We start from the raw sequence: 21,980 nt of genomic DNA, 5'->3' as shown, positions 1-21,980 counted from the left end.
GGCTCTCATTCCTTGGTCCAAGTTCATCATTCTTCAATGGGAAAACAAAAGCCAAGGAAGATTTAACTTGTATAGCTTTCTCATAGGTATCACTTCTTATCACCATCATTCCATCAACTTTTAAACACGGTCTTCACTAATCTCTGATCATGCTTCCAAGCTAGGCTTTTAATATCTTTTTTGTAACATTTCTCACCAGAATAATTTCTTTCAGGCTTTGCTGTCTCTCCACTATGTTTTTTAATATTATTCTACTTCTTTTTTTATTCATCCTCAACTAAAAGTAAAAACATTTTTGGTCTCATGATTAGTTATGCTTCAAGTCAACTGCCTGTAAAAATCACACACAAATCTCAAATGCAAGCCTTCTGACACACAACCTAGTCTTCATTACTTTGTACTTGGCTGCCTCTTCACTCTCTAGTTTAATTCACTTTAACATAGCATTTACCAAAAAGCTGCTAGGAATCAAGAATTTGAGTCTTAAAGCCTTATCATACAATAGACAAAAAAGGTAGGACTTTTCAGGGAACCGGAAAGGAGGAATGCCCATATGAAGAGGGATTCTTCTCATCCTTCCTCCTTCAGTCTAAGGAAGGGGGGGCCACCCTTACCAATTATCTACTTTCTAGAACTCCCACTCCCCCCTCCACATTGAGGGTGATGAAATAGCAAAAGTCTTGTCATAACGAGTCCTAGACAAGGAAAACAAATTCCCACATTGGCCATGTCTGAAACATGAGGAAAGCTGAGTGCCACAGAATGGATACTTTTGAATTGTGGTGCTGGAGAATACTTTTAAGAGTCTCTTGGAAAGCAAAGAACTCAAATCTGTTAATATTTAAAGAAATCAATTAGGATTGTTTACTGGAAGGTATAATATAAAAGTCAATCACACAAATGTCAGAAGTTAGGTAGAATATATTGAATCACTTGAAAAAAATGGTCTGTCACTGTGTTGATCAGAGTTTTTAAGTCTTTCAGAGTTGTCTGTCTTGACAATGTTGTCATTTGATAAACTTTTCTCCTCCTCTGCTTACTTCATTCTGCAATGATTCATACAAGTCTTCCTTGGGTTCTATGAAAAAGTTCCTTGTGTGATTTCTTATATTAAAATATTTATCTATCACCTTTATATACCATAATATGTTCAGCCATTTCACAAATGGTGGGACTCTTCTCAGTTTCCAACTCTCTGCCACCGGAAAAAGAGCTGCCAGTAATGTTTTTGTACATATGGGAAGAATACTCTTTCTTTGATCCCTTTGCACTTAGTAGTAGCTTTACTGCCTTTAGGTAAACAGAAAACAGTGATGGTGACGATAAGGTCACAAGATGCACAAGTCTTCAGTAGTAAGTGACCATCGCTGTTGCCGTTTCCAACTCCATTCCTCCCTAGGACTCCCTGCCAATCTGGTCATCTGAGCCTACTCTAGCATTAAAGTCACCCAGAACTATGAGCTTGTCTTCTTTTGGCACATTGATGATACGAGTCTTCATAAAATTCTTCTTTGACCTCATCAGGGTTCGTCATGGTGGGAGCATAGGATGATGGGGGCTTGACATTTTCCTGCAAGTGGCAATCTCATTGTCCTGAGCCTGTAGTTCACTCTTTCTGGCAGTGGAATGTGGAACCATCAAGTTATAACAAATGGAGAAGTTCTGAATGTTGCGGATAAGTTCATTTATCTTGGTAATGTACCTTCCAGGGATGTACCATTGATAATGAGGTTGACGCACACATTGCCAGAGCTAGCTTAGTGTTTGGGAGGCTCCAAAGAAAAGTATGGGAGAGAAGAGCTATTACACTGACTACCAAAGAGAAGGTCTACAGAGCTATGGTGCTGACCTCATTGTCATATGTCTGTGAAAACTAGATTGTCTACCAGTGCCATGCCAGGAAATTGAATCTCTTCCATTTAAATTGTCTTAGGAAGATTCTGAAGATCACCTGGCAGGATAAGGTACCAGATACTGAGGTCCTTGCTGGAACTAACCTGCTAAGCCTTCAAACTCTACTTCAGAGAGAGCATATTCTATGGGCGGATCACACTGTTCAAATGCAAAACGTACACTTGCCAAAGACTATTTTATGGAGAACTCATACAGAAGCATTCACAGGGTGGTCAGAAGAAACCATACAAGGACACTCTCAAGGTCTCTCTCAAGAACTTTGGAACTGACCTGATGACACGGGAGACGTTGGCCAAGGACCACTCAGCATGGCATTCCCACATCAGAGAAGGTGCTGTGCTTGATAGGCAAAGTAGAACTGAAATAGCTCAAAGGAAGTGTGCAGGGCGCACAAATTTGGAGAATCCACCCCAAATGTTCTCGGGGACTATTTGTGCCCCACCTGTAGTAGACAATTTCGAGCTCATATTGGCCTGATCAGCCAAAGTTGGACACAGTGAATCCTGACTCAAGCATAGTGACATCATTTTTGGTCCTCTTTTGAGAACAAAGGACAACAACCAACAATCACCAACATTCCTTTCACTGTTTGATGCTGCTCACTCCAGGCTACTTACCACCCCCTAAGCCCATCAAGACCCTTTCACTGCCCTTTTTGTACATAAGACTCAGTGTCACCCCCATTAAACTGCAGGTTCCCTAACAATCTCCACTCTATGTTGGCCTTAAAATAAAGGTTGTTGTTTGACTGGAAGAAGGTTGGAGTGCAAGAATTCTTTCAGGGAAGGCTTCCCTGTACTTCGACATTTTGGGGTTCCCAGCAAACACCTCAGAAATGTTTTCTTCACTTCAGGTGCAAAATGAGAATCCTATTGTTTGCCTTCTCAATGGGTGGGGAAAGGACTAGAAGAAGGAAGAGTATTTGGAACTGAAAAGTTTATTTAAAACACCAAAGTAACTGTCAGCTATTTTTGTGTGTGTGTAGAGAGAATAAATTGGTGTCTATGGTGTCATTTAGGTCTAAATACGTGATTCCTAACGCCCACACTTTCCCCAGATTATGGCACAGGAGAAGGAACCGGATCCCAAGGCCTGATTTCAGGGCAGCAGCACGTGGCACTCACCTGTCCTGGCTTGGCTGTCAGCACAGGAGCCATTCCCTCTCACTCCAGGATCCCACCTGCCGGGGCTGGACAGAAGCCACAGGAGGCAGAGCTGGGGAGGAAAGGAGAACGTGAGGAGGGGCCACTGGGGGTGCCCTGCTCTGTCCTGGAGGTGGGGGGGAAAGGGAGGGGTGCTGGTGGAGGGGAGGGAGAGGCCCAGAAGGAAACAGTCATTTCTCTCCTGCGGGGGCGGGGAGAAGAAAACACTCATATGGGGGTGCAAATGGCAGAAGGAAACAGTTCTCTTTCCACGGAGGTGGGGGCGTCCTCAATATTTCTTCAGAGAAAAATACTTCAGAATAGACGGGGGCGGGGCGGTGTGGGAAGGGGAAGGAGGCATTGCGGAAGGCTTCCCGGAGCATGGACGCACACCAGGAGCACACCTTCCCCTGGGCACAGGGGAAGGACTGAGGCCTGGAGACGCAGGACCTGACCAGAGTAATGTGACTCGGCCTTGACTGAAGGAGGATTATAAGCCGCCCCCAGATCCCCACATCCGCCTGCTCCTCCTCGAGCCACCCCGCCCCCCGCACCGGCCGCCCCCAGACCCCTGGAAGCTTTCGGGGGCTTCCTTCCTCACCGGACGGACGCCCTTCCCCTTCCCTGTGAGCCCCCCCAACCAGTCCCAGGGACCCCGACCCCGGCCTACTCACGCAGCCGGCCTCCGCCTATGCCTGGCCTAGCTCTTCTCTGCCCCTCAACAGGGCACACGTGAGCTCTGGAGAGAGGAGAGGAAACCACCACCAGCAAGCACGAAACAGGTGGGGGGGGAGGGGGAGAGGGGGCGGAAGTGACGCCATAAGACAGACTCCAATCCTCGGCTTTGGGCTTGGAAAATTCCCAGACGCGCGCACGGCCTTCTGGGACTGGTAGTCTGGAGAGCGAGGTGTCTTCTGCACATGGCTTGGGCTCGGCCCACTCACCCAGTGACGAATGGGGTCCAGAGTCCCTAGCTGCCACGCCCCTCCCTTCCTTGAAGTCCCTCCTCCCAAGCCGCTCCCCTAACTTCGGGTGTGGTGTTCTTAGCCCCAGAGGCCACCGGGAATCACCAGGATTTGCGTCCCAGACTCCACCCCGCTGACTCTCCCACTCTGACAGCCATTTCCGACAGGCTGCAGCTCTAATGAAATGCTTCTTCTTAGCCGCCATGTTTCTGGCAGAAGTGACGTGTATAGGAAGGAAGCTGCGGCTCCGAGGATGGAAACCATGAGCTTGGGACTGGAGTCCTGGAGCCCTCGCTCAGCCTCGGGATCAAGAGGGCGCGGGGCACCAGCGAAGACCCGAGGGAGGATGGAAGGCTCCAGTTGAGGATCCGAGAAGGGCCACGCCTTGTGTGGGCTCCATGAGACAAGGATCATGGACGAGGGGAGAAGGCTTTAAGTCAAGAAATCGTCCTAACACTTGCAGCTGTCCAAAAGGTAGGTGAGAGTAGCTATGTGGTACTGATCCTGGAGTCAGGAAGACAAGTTCAGATCGGCCTCAGACACTTCTTCCTGGGTGACCCTGGGCAAGTCCCTTAACCCTTTTGCCTCAGTTTCCTCACCTGTAAAATGAGCTGGAGAAAGGAAATGGCAAACCACACTAGGATCTTTGCCAAGAAAACCCCAAATGTGGTGACAGAGAGGTGGTTGTGACTGAAATGACTAACAAGAACAAGTTAGATCACAGAACTGGAGTTCCCTGAACGGGGGCAAACACCAGTAGGAAGCAGGTCCCAGTCGTGAAGCCCTGCTATGTATGGACTTTTTGTCACTGGGTAAACTTGCCTCTTTGTTGGGTCATACCCCACTGCTGCTGTTACAACTCACTGCTTGATTCTTTGTCTAGCCACAGCTATATACATCAAGGCTTAGCCTCTATGCCTTGGGTCTCCTCAGGCCTAGGGCAGACCCCAGCATGTGTTTGGTTTCTTTCCTCCAATGGAATAAAGAAGGCCTTTTGCCTAGAACCTCTTGTTTAAAGTTGCATGAACACGACCTTTATAGTTAGATATATTTTAGTTGTAAGGATAGTGTTCAAACAGTGGTAGCGAGCAAAGAAATGTGGTAGGAATTCTTATGACACATTTAAGAGACAGTGAATGAACAGTTTGGACTAGAGGAACAGTAGAGTTTTGTACACAAAAAGTCCCAAGCCATACTTTCTCCCCTCCTTCTGAAGCACAGGTGGCCAATACCTTTTGAGCCTGAGGAGATGAAAGGGCTGGAAAGTGAAGTGATTCTGTTTTGTTAAGCATTAAGGGCAACACACACCCCTGGGTCTGAATATTCTTCATGCTGTGACAGGGGACCGGTGAAGAAGAGGGTCCTATGTCATTGGCCTCAGCACTGGGCAGCTGATGTCCAGCTTTCCATGCAAGGGCCATCCTGCTTTGCATGTTCCTATCCCCCATCTCTGTCCTGACTACTCAGAGCCCTTATTATCCAGCTTGTCTCCCGGGTAAGGAAGGAGCATACACAGTGGTCATGGGATCACAAACATGATTGGAATCTCATTTTTATATCATTCAGAGCTCATTTGTGAGCTTTCTACTCATTCACTTGTTAAAGTTATTAAAATTGTTTGTTTAATATCTTCCTCTGAGTTTACAAGTCGAGCAATTCGAGTCAAGCAATTACCAGCCCCACTGGTTTTTCTTGAAAGCCAATGAGTTTTGGTGAACTTTGTTTTGTTTCTCATTTTACATGCCAGAGGAGAGATTGTCATGACTCAGTCTCGTGTCTCCTTCTCTGTATCTCCAGGAGAGAATCACCATGTCCTGCAGGGCCAGTCAGAGTATGCACCCTAGCTCATCCAGCACACCCAGCCTGGCCTCTGGGGTCCCTGATGGGTTCAGTGGTAGTGGGCCTAGATTTTTCACGATCAGCAGAGTGGAGGGTGAAGATGTTGTAGTCTTCTACTGTTAGCAGTGGGGTCAATACCCTCCCGCCATCATTGTACATAAGCCTTCCCAGGCAGTTTTAGCTCAGGGGAGCAGCTGCTTCCTCCAATGTATATGTGTGTGTGTATATATATATATGTATCCAAAGAGTACATTAATCATATTAAGGAAAGGTACATTTATTCATGTTTTCTAGAGTTTTTAATAGAAATAGTTGATTTATTAAAATTCTACATCTATTGGAAATAGTTACATTTTTTGTTATCTGTATGGTTTATTGTTTTCTCAATATTAATCTAATACAAAAAACATGGAATGAATCCATCCTGCTCATAAAAATCATCCTTGTATTATTTTGGGGCCATTCTTCCTAAGATAATATTTTAAAAATTTTGCATCAATGTTCATTGGTGATGTTGTGTTGACATTTTGTTTTTCTATTGACTCCTGCGTGTTAAGTCCATATTTATGTCACAGAAGGAGTTTTTAAGATAATTTCTTTTGCTACTTCTGCCAACAACTTCTGTAATTTTGGAACTAATTAATTTTGAATGTTTGATAGAATTCACTTTTGATTACATCGGGTCCTGCAGTCCCCATCCTCACCTCCCTACTCTGACCCCATTAGGAGTTATTTATGCCTTCTTCAATTTCTTCTTCTGAGACTGGGTGGTTAAATTTTTCTATTTCTTCTTGTGTTAATTTGATTTTATATCTTTATGTTTATTTCCTATAGATTGTTGTATTTGACATATAGTTGGGCAAAATCATTTTTTCCCTTTTTCTTTTAATTCTATCAGATTCTGTATTCTAAATTTTCTCCTCCTTCCCCTCCCCAAGATGGCTAATAAATACAATAAAATCCTGTATTTCTTTAATATAAATTCTTCTTTTTGATTTTTGTTAATACTAATGTAATTTCCCCTTTCTTCTTTTAAATCAAATTGGCCAATAGCTTATTTACTTGATTGTTTTTCCACCTGAAATGTTCATAGTTTTATGGTTTTCTTTTTACTTTTAGTTTTAATGTCTAACTAAATTTCAGCATTTCTGTTGTTATTTAATTAGCGTTTTATATTTTTTTTTGTTTTAGTTGCATTTCAGATGCATTAATCTATCAGTCAACTGTCATTTTTAAGCACCTACTATGTGCCAGGCACTTTGCTAAGTGCTGAGGATACGAAGCAAGGCATGAAAACATAGTCCTCATTGCCCAGAGTTCTGCCCTTTGCATCAAACAAGGCAAGACTAATCCTTCCCCCCCCCCCCCCCCCGACTCCAGCCCCTCACATGACAGCCTTTCAAATACTTGTGTGGCAAAAAATTGGATTAGAACCCAAACCACAGAACATAAGGGCAATGCTGCCACCAGCCTCAGGGCCCATTACCTGGAAGTCCTTGGATTTTTGGATTTAAGCACTGATTGTTTATAAAAATATAGCTAGCATTTCTATAGTGTTGTAGTCATCTCATTTTATTCTCACAGCAGCCTTGGAAGGTAGGTGCTGTTATTATCTCCATTTTGCAGATTTTTAGAGAAACAGAGAGTTAGGTGACATTTCATGTTTGGCAAAATGCAGTCCAGAACTGGAAAACCAGGTACAGTCAGCAGGTAAGGGAATTTTAAACAATCAAAAAGGTGGTTCCCTGGGATGTCAGGAGCTCCTCTGCCAATGCTGGTGTTTCAGTTTTTTTTTTTTAATTCTTCTTGCCCCAAAGAATCCCTAAGTGGGTCCCAAATCAACCCAACTGGGAGGAAACAACTCAAACTGCTCTTGGTCTGCTCTGTAGTACCTCCATTGCTCACAACAGCCCTTGTTGCTATTGTGGGAGTGGGGGAGTTTAACTCAACTCTCCTGGGCTCCTTCTTTGCTTCCAATTAAAGATCTTTAGGGATCATTTAATAAAGGTCTGCTCTTTTATAGATGAAGAGCTAAGATAGTGTAATGGCAGAAAGGGTGGGACTTTTTGCTGTTTTTCCTTTTGGAGTGCTCCTCAGCAGTAAGGCAATGAAGTGCCTTTGAGCCTTGCCTTTGTTTCAATCAAGAGTCTTTGATGACATGCTTAAGTCATGGGAAGGCCTAGGTCACATGGGTTTGGTTCACATGGTTGTGACACCCTCTGACCCTGAAGAGTGTGTGTGTGCATGTGTATACACACACATATAAATATATAGATTTATAAATATATACACATATTTATAAATATATATATATATATATGCATGCTGTGAGGTTAGCACTTCTCTTGGGGGCTCACTCACTGCAAGAGTGTCATGTGATTTGGCCAGGTGAGACTCTGGGTAGTCATTGGAGCCCCCTAGTTTTGAAAACTCAGGTGTTGGTGCTTCTTTCTCTGGTAACTATGTAGGTATTGCTATGGACAGACTGATGTTATTTACTGTTTAATCTCTGCTTGTAATTTCTGTGTGTGTTTCCTCTGAAGCTCAGGGTGCTTTTTCCCCTGAACTAAGTGAATGATATATATATATATACATATGTTTAATTAAAGTGAGATTGTAAACCCCTGAAAATTCCTTTCCTTAGAAAAGCAGAGTGAAGGACCTGTTAGTAGCCTTCCTGCGTGCTGATGTTATTGGCCTTACACAGCCACAGTAGTGGCAAGTCACATTGTTCTTATAGCTAGGTTAAAGTAATTTGTCCAAGGTTCCACAGAGCAAAGGGTTAGAACAACATTCCAAATTAGCTGTTATCATTCAAGACCACACAAACTGGGCAGTCAAGCAAGCTCAGGAATCACTTATATGAAGGATCAGGGACTTCAAGGAGAAAGCTCTGGGCCAAAGGGTATTGTCCTCTGGATTTGTCAGGACAGAAATCTCTGCAAAGCGGATCAGGAAGGTAGGATAACAGTACAGATGTTACTAGATCTGCTAATCTCTCCAACCCATCACTCATTGTCAAGGTTATACCATGAAATCTCTTATCTCACCCATCTCCTTCTCCTCCCAAAGAGCTAAGGCATTATCCAACTAAGCTGAAGGGTCTTGAGTCTGAACTGGTTTTAAGATTTTCCAGAACAAGATATTCTAACAGCCTTTTATCCCCACTTAATATAATTTTATTTTACTTTTCAATTAAATGTAAACAGATTTTTCAACAATGACTTTTTTAAGGTTTTGAGTTCCATTTTTTTTCTCCCCCCACCCCCAAGATGATAAACAATCTGATATAGGCTATACATGTACAATTATATTAAACATATTTCCACATTAGTCATGTTGTGAAAGAAAAATCAGAACAGAGGGGGAAAACTATGAGAAAGAAAATACCAAAAAAGGTGAAAATAGTATACTTTGATCTGCATTCAGACTCCATAGGTTCTTTCTTTGGATGAGGATAGCATTTTCTATCATGAGTCTTTTGGAACTGTATTAGATCACTGCATTGCTGAGAACAGCTAAGTCCATCAAAGTCAGTCATCGCAAAATGTTGCTGTTACTGTGTACAAATTTTCTCCTGTTTCTGCTCACTTCATTCAGCATCAGTTCTTGTAAGTACTTCGAAGTTTTTCTGAAATCTACCTGGTCACCATTTCTTACAGCATGATAGTATTCCATTAAATTCATATACTACAGCTTGTTCAGCATTCCCCAGTGGACAGTCATCCCCTCAATTTCCAATTCTCTGCCATCACAAAAAGAGCTCCTATGAATATTTTTATACAAATAGGTCCTTTTCCTTTAATCTCTTTGGGACACAGACCAAGTACTGGTATTGATGTTAGTAGGCACAGTTTTACGGCTCTTTGGGCACAGTTCCAAATTGTTCTCCAGAATAGTTGGACTAGTTCTGAATTGTGCATTACTATCCCTATTTTTCCAAAACCCCCCGTGTAACAACCAATTCAGCTAGCAGCTGCTGTATGGGTGTAAGACCCAACAAGACCAGCAACAAGAGCTGCCAGCACAGGTTCTTTGATCTACTTTACTAAGGAAAGTAATGTTAAGGGGTTAACAATCTCACTTCAATCCAACATGCAAGTATAACTCATGCAGTTCAGGACAAAGAAGCCAGCAACCTGAGCTTCAGAGCAAATACAAACAAATTACAAAGCATACACAATATAAATAGACCAAATCACAATTCATAGCTACCAGGAAAGTATCGATATCTGGGTTGACAAGCCTCAGAACTCTTAACAATGGCTTTCCCTGAGTCTCCACATCAACACTTCTCCACTGAGTGAGAAACCTCAAACAAACAACTCTGTTCTCTCTTTTTATACAGTCCTTAGACATCATCCAATTGACTAGAATGTCATCTGATTGACCAGAACTTAGGCACATACCATTGGTTCTGGTCTTATCAACTCCCCTTAGGACCCTGAGGGCTTCACACCCACACTGGCTTAGCACCTAGTAATTATGTGTTTGGGGCCTACTTAGGAGCAAAGATCTAATGAGACCTCCCTTAATTGGCCCCTCCTGAAGCCTATTCAAATGGACATGGAAAGATTTTTTCATTTACCAATTGCCTTTACATCTCCAGAATGTCATGTTGTCCAATCTGAGGTAGTGTGACATGTTACTTCATAGATGTTGTCAGTTCTCTCAATAGCGATTTAGTAGACTTTTTCATTATTATTGATTGCTTTGATTTGTTCACTGAAAACTGTTAATAATCCTTAACCATAACAGGAAACTTACTCATCTTTTCCTGTGTCACTAATTAGATGACAAGGCATTTGACTACCCTGAAAAGGTCACAGCAAATCCTATTTACCTGCAAGTCAATTCAGAGGACAGGACAGAAATTACATGGCATTAACATCAGCTACTGGCCCTTATGATGCTTTGTTTTAATTAAGGTGATTCCAAATCTTTACACTCCAAAGTGGCTACCCAAATGAACAGGAGCAGAAGCAGCAGCAGCAACATCAGGAACATACCTTAGCTTACGAAATATACCTCAAGTAACGTCAACAATTATTCATCACACATTAGGCTCAGGCTCATCTCATGGCCAAGAGGTCATCCCCAACAGTCTTGCATGCCATGTGCCCAGGGATCAATGTTAATACTAAGGCACCCATCCACTCAGTAACTTCTGGCTCAGCCAGCATAACCTCTCCCTCCCTGAAGCTCCACAAAAGGGTAACACTAAATCTTTACCCCTTTACAAGCCTTTACAGAGGGGAGAGATAACTCCTCCTCCCATGGTGCCTAACTAAGGAATCTCTGAAGTGCAACTACGGACTAAGAATCACAGTCTAGTCAGCTGAGGGAATCTTTCCATACTCCTTACAATTATGAAGAACTACTCTAGTAGAAGTTCTCTGATGGATATAAAGTAGCATCCTTAATCTAAAGGCCTTCCCAAACTCAAAGGTTTCTCTCCAGAATTCATTCTTTGATGTTGAGCAAGTTGTGTCTTCAGTTTGAAGGTCTTCCCACATTCATTGCATTCAAAGTCTCTCTCCAGTATGAATGCTCTGATGAAGAGTAAAAGATACATTTAGGTGGAAAGCCTTCCCTTGTACATTACATTCAGAAGCTATGAATTATTTGAAGTTGAGAAGGATCTGACTTGGGATGGAAGGCTTTCCCGTAACACTGACATTCACATAGAATTTCTCCAGTATGAATTCTCAGATACAAAGATGCAGCTTCTTCCTGAAGGCCTTCCCACATTCACTTTCCATAAGGTTTTTTTCCAACATGATTTTTTGATATCTAATAAGATCGGAATTCCAAAGGAAGTCCTTCCCACACTCTTTACACTCATGAGGAATATCACCAGGATGAATTCAATGATGGACATAAAGTAGTGTCCTCTATCTAAAGGCCATCCTACATGCATTACACTCTTAAGGTTTCTTTCCTGAGGGAATTCTTTGATGGGTAAGTTGTATCCTCATTCTTAAGGTCTTCCCACACTCATTACATCCATCAGGTTTCTCTTCAGTATGACCTTTTTGATGCCAAATATATAGGAGAAAGCCTTACCACACTCCTTAAACTCATTAAGGATGTCTCCAGTATGGTTTCTCTGATGTACAGTAAGATATTCCTTTGTCTTGTAGGCCTTTCCACATTCATTATATTCATGTTTTCTCTCCAGTATTCGTTTTCTAACGTACAGTAAATTGTGTCTTACTCTTGAAGTCCTTTCAACATTCATTACATTCGTATAATTTCTCTCCAGTATTCATTGTTTGATGTCAAGCAAGATCTGAGTTCCAGAGAAAAGCTATCATACAATCCTTACATTCACAAGTTTTCTATTGAGTATGAATTCTCTGATGTACTGTAAGTTGTTTCTTACGCCTGAAGGCATTCCCACATTCACTACAATCATAAGGTTTCTCTCCAGTATGAATTCTCTGGTGCAGAGTAAGGAACTTCTTGCTCCTGAAGGCCTTCCCACATTCACTACATTCATAAGGTTTCTCACCAGTATGAATTCTTTGATGTACAACAAGTTCTGAGTTGTAGAGAAAACCCTTCCCACATTCCTTACATTCATAACGCTTCTCTCCAGTATGAATTGTCTGATGATCAGTAAGATGTGACTTCCTCCTGAAGGCTTTTCCACATCTACTACATTCATAAGGTTTCTCTCCCGTATGAGTTCTGTGATGTATCATAAGTTCTGTCTTATCCCTGAAAGCCCTTCCACATTCACTGCATTCATATGGGTTTTCTCCAGCATGAATTTTTGGATGTAGAGTAAGATTTGAGCTGTAGTGGAAATCATTTCCACACTCCTTATAGTCATTACATGACCCTCCAGTATGAATTCTTTGATGACCAGTAAGATGGTCCTTCCTCCTGAAGGCCTTTCCACATGTCTTACATTCATAAGGTTTCTCTCCAGTATGAATTCTCTGATGCACAGTAAGATCTTGCTTTCTGAAGAAGACCTTTCCACATTCAATACAACCAAAAGGTTTCTCTCCAGTATGAGTTCTTTGATGTCGAATAAGTTCTGAGTTGGAGATAAAAGCCTTACCACACTCCTTACACTCGTAAAGAACATGTCCAGTATGAATTCTGTGGTGCACTCTAAGTTGTGTCTTACTCCTGAAGGCCTTCCCACATTCACTACATCCATAAGGGTTCTCTTCAGTATGAATTCTGTGATGCATTGTAAGCTGCATACTATTTCTGAAGGCCTTCCCACATTCACTACATTCATAAGGGTTCTCTTCAGTATGAATTCTGTGATGCAATGTAAGTTGCATACTATGTCTGAAGGCCTTTCCACATTCACTACATTCATAAGGCTTCTCTCCAGTATGAACTCTGTAGTGCACTGTAAGTTGTGTCTTACTCCTGAAGGCCTTCTTGCACTCACTACATTCATAAGGTTTAGCGCCAGTATGAATTCTGTGATGCACTGTAAGTTGTGTCTTATCCCTGCAGGCCTTCCCACATTCACTACATTCATAACGTTTGTCTCCAGTATGAATTCTCTGATGCAGTTTGAGTTTTCCCTGCCTCATGAAGGCCTTTCCACATTCTCTACATTCATATGGTTTCTCTCTAGTATGAATTCTGTGATTCACAGCAAGACGCTCCTTCCTCCAAAAGGCCTTCCCGTATTCATTACATTCAAGAGGTTTATCTCCAGTAAATTCTCTGCCCTCTGAAAGGAAGAATAAAGAGCTGATTAACCCTGCCTTTTTTACCCTATCCCAAGGTTCTTAGTAGTTCAAAGGTTTCAGAACCATTCTCTTGCTTTCTCACTGGAAAAGGTTAGTCTTCGTAGTCTATCACCAAGAAATAATTCATATTATTTAAAAGTATGATGACTCAAAGGTAAGATATGTAAATAATCTGACTGCAGATGAAAGTACCCTCTATTTTAATTGGCTGACATTTGAAAAAAAAAAAAGACTATTCAGAAAAAAGAAAAAGGTGACTTTGAGAAATTGTAAATGTACCCTTAGCATCTGAGGTGAAAATGAGAGAAAAGATTTAACAGGAAGAAAATAAATAATAAAGCTTAGAGTGAGGAAGAAAAAAGATTGATGGAGTAAACAGAAGAAGAAATATCAGGGAAAAAATGTGATAACTGTTGCCATAAGTTTCTTCTAAAAATACAACCTATCTACTTGGTAAGGAATTCATTGATTGAAATTTTTAAGAAATCTAAGAAATTTTTAAGAGTAGACATAGAGATGTTTTAGCCAAGAAAAATTATTAACAAGTACCTGAAACATTACTCAAAACTCAGGTAATCAAAGAAGTAAAAATCAAAACATTTGCAGGCAGCAATCAATAGCCATCAGATTAGCAAAGATACTTTAAAATGATAACTTTTGGCAATTAGGTTGAAATAACTACTTATCAAACTGCTGCCACCACTTTTCTCCAAAGGAACAGTAATTTAAAAACTGTTCATATCCTTTGATACCATGGTCCTAGGACTAGGTCTACTTCCTCAGTGTGTTACCAAAAACGAACAAAGCGCTGCCAATAAAGTTTTCACAACAACTTTTTGTGAAATAGCAAAATATGGACAACATATAGGTTTCATAATAAGTTCATGGCTACAATACTCCTGTTATGTGAATGTATTAATGTGCCTTTATAAACATAATTTCAAAGCATAAAAAAATCACAAGATGACACATGATAGAATGAGCAAAGGAGAATGAGGTCAGGATTAAATATTTTTAAAAGTAATAGCAGCAAAGCAACATAATCATAAAATTAAAATAAGGGAAAATATCAGAAAAGAACTAAGAAGCAAAAAGAGCACATTACTTGATATCTCTAAGTAATATACTTATTTGAAAAGGTAGATTGAATTCACACAAGTGAAGCAGGAGAATGCCTGCTTAAGAGAAGAGAAATAACTGCCTTGTACTAAAGCAACAACTTCCTTTGAGAGTGGAGGTACATTTCAGTAAAGAGATACATAAAATACAGAATTTCTTGAGCTACAAAATGAAGTCTGAAAGTCTCAGTTCCTCTCAACAGGGCTGAGAAGCTTTGATAGGCCACTTTGTTCAACATTTTACAAGAGCTTTGACCTAAAATGACCAACAGATCCCGAGTTTACAATGACCCATCAGTTTGGTTTTTATGTAGTCACCTGGACAGCTGCTTCTGGGAATATCTGCCTCTGGCATCCAAGATGCTTCCTTCTTTTCCAACTGGTAGATCATATCTGGTTTGGATATTGCAAATCCTGTTCAAGGAAAATGAGAAAGTGCTAGGGAGTCATCTCAGAGTTTCATCATAGAACAAAGAGATGCAATATCCCTTCCATGCTAGGAAGACCTCAAGCATAGTACAAAGGACTACCAAAGGACATTCTATATTACAGTAGAATGGATTACTGAGTAGGACTTAGGGGAAAAAAAAGTTCAATTGACTCATTTCCTGCCTAGACAGTAGGAACACTGTCCTACATTGGTCTTAAAAAGAAAATCTTGGGGGACAGGGCCAAGATGGTGGCTGGAAAGCAGGGACTTGCATAAGCTCCCATCCAGGTCCCTCCAAAAACCTATAAAGAATGTCTTTGAACAAATTCTAGCGCTGCAGTACCCATGGAATACCAGAGAGAAACAGGGCTCCAGCCCAGGACAGCCTGGATGGTTACTAGGTAAGATCTACCCCATGAAGATGGGAGGGGAACAGGGCAGAGCCCAGCGTGGGCTGGGCCAGGACCAACCAGATGAGGAGCTGGGTGGAACAGGCCCTAGTGCCCTGAATCAGTGAGCTGTGGCAGTTACCAGACTGCTCAACCCACAAACACCAAAGACAACAGAGGTTAGGGGGAAAAGCTGTGGGTACAGAGTGAAAGGGGTTCGAGGTTCGGCCACCACCCTGGGGACAGCAGAGGTGGTGCAGCTCTGAGGACAGAACTACAGCTGCAGTTGCTTCCTGCCCCAGGCCCACCAGGTGGGAGGAATTAAGTGGCAGATCAGAGCAGGAGTGCAGAGCCTGCTCAAGATCTGAGTCTGGTCCAGGTTGGGGGTTCTTGGGGGAGGAGAAGCACTGGTGTGGCAGAGCTTACTGTTTAGAAATACCTCTGAAAACAACAGCACATCCCCTCAAGCTTGGAACCAAGTACTCTCTACTCTAGAAGCAGTCATACCCCGAGGAAAAACTCAAGGTTCAAGTACTTTCCTGGGAACATGGCCAGGTGGCAAAAACGGACTCAGATTCAGACTCAGACTTTGGAATCTTTCTTTAGTGACAAAGAAGACCAAAACATATAGCCAGAAGAAGTCAACAAAGTCAAAGAGCCTACATCAAAAGACTCCAAGAAAAATATGAATTGGTCTCAGGCCATAGAAGAGCTCAAAATGGATTTGGAAAAGCAAGTTAGAGAAGTAGAGGAAAAATTGGGACGAGAAATGAGAATGATGCAAGAAAACCATGAAAAACAAGTCAATGACTTGCTAAAGGCGACCCAAAAAAATACTAAATAAAATACTGAAGGAAACAACCCCTTAAAAAATGGACTAACTCAAACAGCAAAAGAGCTCCAAAGAGCCAATGAGGAGACGAATGCCTTGAAAGGCAGAATTACCCAAATGGAAAAGGAGGTCCAAAAGACCACGGAAGAATATACTACCTTAAAAATTAGATTGGAGCAAGTGGAAGCTAGTGACTTTATGAGAAATCAAGATATTATAAAACAGAACCAAAGGAATGAAAATAAGGAAAACAACGTGAAATATCTCATTAGAAAAACCACTGACCTGGAAAACAGATCCAGGGGATATAATTTAAAAATTATTGGACTGCCTGAAAGTCATGATCAAAGAAAGAGCCTAGATATCACCTTTCAAGAAATTATCAAGGAGAACTGCCCTGATATTCTACAGCCAAAGGGTAAAATAGAAATTGAAAGAATCCACTGATCGCCTCCTGAAAAAGATTCCAAAAAGAAAATTCCTAGGAATATTGTTGCCAAATTCCAGAACTCCCGGATCAAGGAGAAACTACTGCAAGCAGCCAGAAAGAAACAATTTGAGTATTGTGGAAACACAATCAGGATAATACAAGATCTAGCAGCTTCTACATTAAGGGATCAAAAAGCTTGGAATATGATATTCCGGAGGTCCATGGAGCTAGGATTAAAACGAAGAATCACCTAACCAGCAAAACTGAGTATCATGCTCCAAGGCAAAATATGGACTTTCAATAAAATGGAGGACTTTCAAGCTTTCTCAGTGAAAAGACCAGAGCTGAATAGAAAATCTGACTTTCAAACACAAGAATCAAGAGAAGCATGAAAAGGTAAATGAGAAAGAGAAATCATAAGGGACTTACTAAAGTTGAACTGTTTTGTTTACATTCCTACATGGAAAGATGATGTATATAATTCATGAGACCTCAGTATTAGGGTAACTGAAGGGAATGTACATATAGAGAGAGACAGAGCGTACAGGGTGAGTTGAACATGAAGGGATGATATCTAAAAAATAAAATCAAATTAAGGGATGAGAGAGGAATATATTGAGAGAGGGAGAAAGGGAGCAATAGAATGGGGTAAATTATCTCACATAAAAGTAGCAAGAAAAAGCAGTTCTGTTGGGAGGGAAGAGGGGGCAGGTGAGGGGGAATGAGTAAATCTTGCTCTCATTGGAACTGACCTGAGGAGGGAACAACACACACGCACACATGCACACACACACATACACAATTGGATATCTTACCCCAGGGGAAAGAAGGAGGAAGGAGATAAAAAAGGAGGAACAATAGAAGGGAGGGCAGATAAGGGGAGGAGGTAATCAAAAGCAAACACTTTTGAAAAGGGACAGGGTCAAGGGAGCAAACTGGATAAAGGGGAACAGGATAGGAAGGAGCAAAATATAGTTGGTCTTTCACAACATGAGTATTGTGGAAGGGTTTTACATAATGATACACATGTGACCTATGTGGAATTGCTTGCCTTCTTAGGCAGGGTGGGTGGGGACAGAAGAGGGGAAAGAATTTGGAACTCAAAGTTTTAAAAACAGATATTCAAAAAAGTTTTTTGCATGCAACTAGGAAATAAGCTATACAGGCAATGGGGCATAGAAATCTATCTTGCCCTACAAGAAAGTAAGGGAAAAGGGGATGGGGGAGGGGTCACAGAGGGGAGGGCAGCCTGGGGAATGGGGCAATCAGAACATATGCCATCTTGGAGTGGGAGGAGGGTAGAAATGGGGAGAAAATTTGTAATTCAAACTCTTGTGCAAATTAATGCTGAAAACTAAAAATATTAAATTTGGATTTGAAGTAACAGAGAGGGGAAGATACATTCCTAAGGGTAACAACAAATGAAGACATCAATTTCCAGGCTTACTAATCAAAGGCCATTTTTCCTGGAAACAGGTACGTCCCTTGGCTACAAAAGCATTAGGACTAGTTTACTCTTGTATGCCAAAGAATAACTGTTAAGATCTTGAAAGTTGTCATAGTATATATTAAGACTCCAAAGGGGTAATTGTTCTTACCCAAAGACACCAAGCTCCTATAATTCTCCAGCATCACATCCCTGTACAACTTTTTCTGAGATGGGTTCAATTGTCCCCACTCCTCTCGGGTGAATTCCACAGCCAGATCCTTGAATGTTACTGATTCCTGAAATACCAAAAACATTTATGCTTACCCAGCTGTAGCTCTAAGTGTTATGAAGTTCAAATGTAAACTGCTTGCTAGCAGACTGAAGGCATTGAGGGTATTAGGACAGCAAGTGATACAGGAATTGAGGCAATTGAGTCAACCACACTGACTCCATTTTGTGACTCCATTCTGGAGGTAGCTCAGTTCTTTTTCTGTTCAATTTTAGGTCTAGTCAACTTCTGTTTTGTGAGGAAAAAAACATTCAATCATGGGAATTGGGAAAAAACCTTATTGCATTGTTTGAACCTAGCCCTGCATGGCTGAGAAACCACACCACCTCTATCTGCTGTTTAGAGACACTTAACAAATGACCTAGGTTATGCTTACCAGAAACCCAGTCAGATCCAAAAAGACTGAGGTAAGGTGTTCTCACAATTCTACATCTCAAGCAACCCCTATGTCTTCTCTGAAAACTGGCCCCACAGTGGATCATTATTGCTTCCATGTTCCTTTGTTTCTACATAGAGAAGTGGGGCAAGTGGGACATCTCTTTTTCTGAATTCAGGGTATTGAACCTGTTACCCTCATCCCTTAACATGGAAAGTCCCTTTTCTTTCTTCCAATTACAAATCAGATTCCCTAATATTGTATTACTTGCTTTTAATTAATTGGTCTGAAATAAGACTGATGATGGGGGCTTGACATTTTCCTGCAAGTGGTAATCTCATTGTCATGAACCTGTAGTTCACTCTTTCTGGCAGTGGAATGTGGAACCATCAAGTTATAACAAATGGAGAAGTTTTGAATGTTGTGGATAAGTTCATTTATCTTGGTAATGTACCTTCCAGGGATGTACCATTGATAATGAGGTTGACGCACACATTGCCAGAGCTAGCTTAGTGTTTGGGAGGCTCCAAAGAAAAGTATGGGAGAGAAGAGCTATTACACTGACTACCAAAGAGAAGGTCTACAGAGCTATGGTGCTGACCTCATTGTCATATGTCTGTGAAAACTAGATTGTCTACCAGTGCCATGCCAGGAAATTGAATCTCTTCCATTTAAATTGTCTTAGGAAGATTCTGAAGATCACCTGGCAGGATAAGGTACCAGATACTGAGGTCCTTGCTGGAACTAACCTGCTAAGCCTTCAAACTCTACTTCAGAGAGAGCATATTCTATGGGCGGATCACACTGTTCAAATGCAAAACGTACACTTGCCAAAGACTATTTCATGGAGAACTCACACAGAAGCATTCACAGGGTGGTCAGAAGAAACCATACAAGGACACTCTCAAGGTCTCTCTCAAGAACTTTGGAACTGACCGGATGACACGGGAGACGTTGGCCAAGGACCACTCAGCATGGCATTCCCACATCAGAGAAGGTGCTGTGCTTGATAGGCAAAGTAGAACTGAAATAGCTCAAAGGAAGTGTGCAGGGTGCACAAATTTGGAGAATCCACCCCAAATGTTCTCAGGGACTATTTGTGCCCCACCTGTAGTAGACAATTTCGAGCTCATATTGGCCTGATCAGCCAAAGTTGGACACAGTGAATCCTGACTCAAGCATAGTGACATCATTTTTGGTCCTCTTTTGAGAACAAAGGACAACAACCAACAATCACCAACATTCCTTTCACTGTTTGATGCTGCTCACTCCAGGCTACTTACCACCCCCTAAACCCATCAAGACCCTTTCACTGCCCTTTTTGTACATAAGACTCAGTGTCACCCCCATTAAGCTGCAGGTTCCCTAACAATCTCCACTCTATGTTGGCCTTAAAATAAAGGTTGTTGTTTGACTGGAAGAAGGTTGGAGTGCAAGAATTCTTTCAGGGAAGGCTTCCCTGTACTTCGACATTTTGGGGTTCCCAGCAAACACCTCAGAAATGTTTTCTTCACTTCAGGTGCAAAATGAGAATCCTATTGTTTGCCTTCTCAATGGGTGGGGAAAGGACTAGAAGAAGGAAGAGTATTTGGAACTGAAAAGTTTATTTAAAACACCAAAGTAACTGTCAGCTATTTTTGTGTGTGTGTGGAGAGAATAAATTGGTGTCTATGGTGTCATTTAGGTCTAAATACGTGATTCCTAACGCCCACACTTTCCCCAGATTATGGCACAGGAGAAGGAACCGGATCCCAAGGCCTGATTTCAGGGCAGCAGCACGTGGCACTCACCTGTCCTGGCTTGGCTGTCAGCACAGGAGCCATTCCCTCTCACTCCAGGATCCCACCTGCCGGGGCTGGACAGAAGCCACAGGAGGCAGAGCTGGGGAGGAAAGGAGAACGTGAGGAGGGGCCACTGGGGGTGCCCTGCTCTGTCCTGGAGGTGGGGGGGAAAGGGAGGGGTGCTGGTGGAGGGGAGGGAGAGGCCCAGAAGGAAACAGTCATTTCTCTCCTGCGGGGGCGGGGAGAAGAAAACACTCATATGGGGGTGCAAATGGCAGAAGGAAACAGTTCTCTTTCCACGGAGGTGGGGGCGTCCTCAATATTTCTTCAGAGAAAAATACTTCAGAATAGACGGGGGCGGGGCGGTGTGGGAAGGGGAAGGAGGCATTGCGGAAGGCTTCCCGGAGCATGGACGCACACCAGGAGCACACCTTCCCCTGGGCACAGGGGAAGGACTGAGGCCTGGAGACGCAGGACCTGACCAGAGTAATGTGACTCGGCCTTGACTGAAGGAGGATTATAAGCCGCCCCCAGACCCCCACATCCGCCTGCTCCTCCTCGAGCCACCCCGCCCCCCGCACCGGCCGCCCCCAGACCCCTGGAAGCTTTCGGGGGCTTCCTTCCTCACCGGACGGACGCCCTTCCCCTTCCCTGTGAGCCCCCCCAACCAGTCCCAGGGACCCCGACCCCGGCCTACTCACGCAGCCGGCCTCCGCCTATGCCTGGCCTAGCTCTTCTCTGCCCCTCAACAGGACACACGTGAGCTCCGGAGAGAGGAAAGGAAGCCACCACCAGCAAGCACGAAAGAGGCGGGGAGGAGAGGAGGCGGAAGTGACGCCATAAGACAGACTCCAATCCTTGGCCTTGGGCTTGGAAAATTCCCAGACGCGCGCACGGCCTTCTGGGAATGGTAGTCTGGAAAGCGAGGTGCCTTCTGCGCATGCCTTGGGCTCGGCCCACTCACCCAGCGACGAATGGGGTCCAGAGTCCCTAGCTGCCACGCCCCTCCCTTCCTTGAAGTCCCTCCTCCCAAGCCGCTCCCCTAACTTCGGGTGTGGTGTTCTTAGCCCCAGAAGCCACCGGGAATCACCAGGATTTGTGTCCCAGACCTGCAGAGACCCTGGTGCTACCAGTCTAGTCCACCCCGCTGTCTCTCCTTCTTTGACAGCTAGTTCCGACAGGCCGCAGCTCTAATGAAATGCTTCTTCTTAGCCGCCATGTTTCTGGCAGAAGTGACGGGTATAGGAAGGAAGCGGCGGCTCCGAGGATGGAAACCATGAGCTGGTGACTGGAGTCCTGGAGCCCTCGCTCAGCCTCCG

General features: G+C 42.9%; 1 protein-coding gene across 1 annotated transcript; it reads right to left on the bottom strand.

The window, feature by feature from the left end:
- Positions 1–11,787: 11,787 nt before the first annotated feature.
- LOC118842864 (zinc finger protein 420-like) lies at positions 11,788–21,448 on the bottom strand. Its single transcript, XM_036750157.1, has 8 exons — positions 21,363–21,448; positions 20,671–20,761; positions 18,385–18,511; positions 15,024–15,119; positions 13,382–13,568; positions 12,830–13,141; positions 12,375–12,721; positions 11,788–11,891 (listed from the first exon to the last, which is right to left on the bottom strand). The coding sequence occupies exons 2-8, from the start codon at positions 20,701–20,703 to the stop codon at positions 11,788–11,790; spliced, it is 1,206 nt and encodes a 401-aa protein (XP_036606052.1). The 5' UTR covers positions 20,704–20,761; positions 21,363–21,448.
- Between the last annotated feature and the right edge of the window lie 532 nt (positions 21,449–21,980).

Source organism: Trichosurus vulpecula, chromosome 3, assembly GCF_011100635.1.
Source record: "Trichosurus vulpecula isolate mTriVul1 chromosome 3, mTriVul1.pri, whole genome shotgun sequence".
Lineage (NCBI taxonomy): Eukaryota > Metazoa > Chordata > Mammalia > Diprotodontia > Phalangeridae > Trichosurus > Trichosurus vulpecula.
The sequence above is the reverse complement of the archived record's forward strand: the minus strand, read 5'-3'. Positions and strand labels throughout refer to the sequence as shown.

Excerpts from the sequence above, each read along its gene's own strand:
- LOC118842864 (XM_036750157.1), bottom strand. The coding sequence starts at position 20,703 with ATGGCTCCTGTGCTGACAGCCAAGCCAGGACAG. Across the intron at positions 13,142-13,381 it reads CATCAGAGAATTCATACTGG|AATTCATACTGAAGAGAACC; the intron begins AGACAAACGTTA and ends ATTGCATCACAG. Across the intron at positions 12,722-12,829 it reads GGAAAGGTCTTCTTCAGAAA|AATTCATACTGGAGGGTCAT; the intron begins GCAAGATCTTAC and ends TGGTCATCAAAG.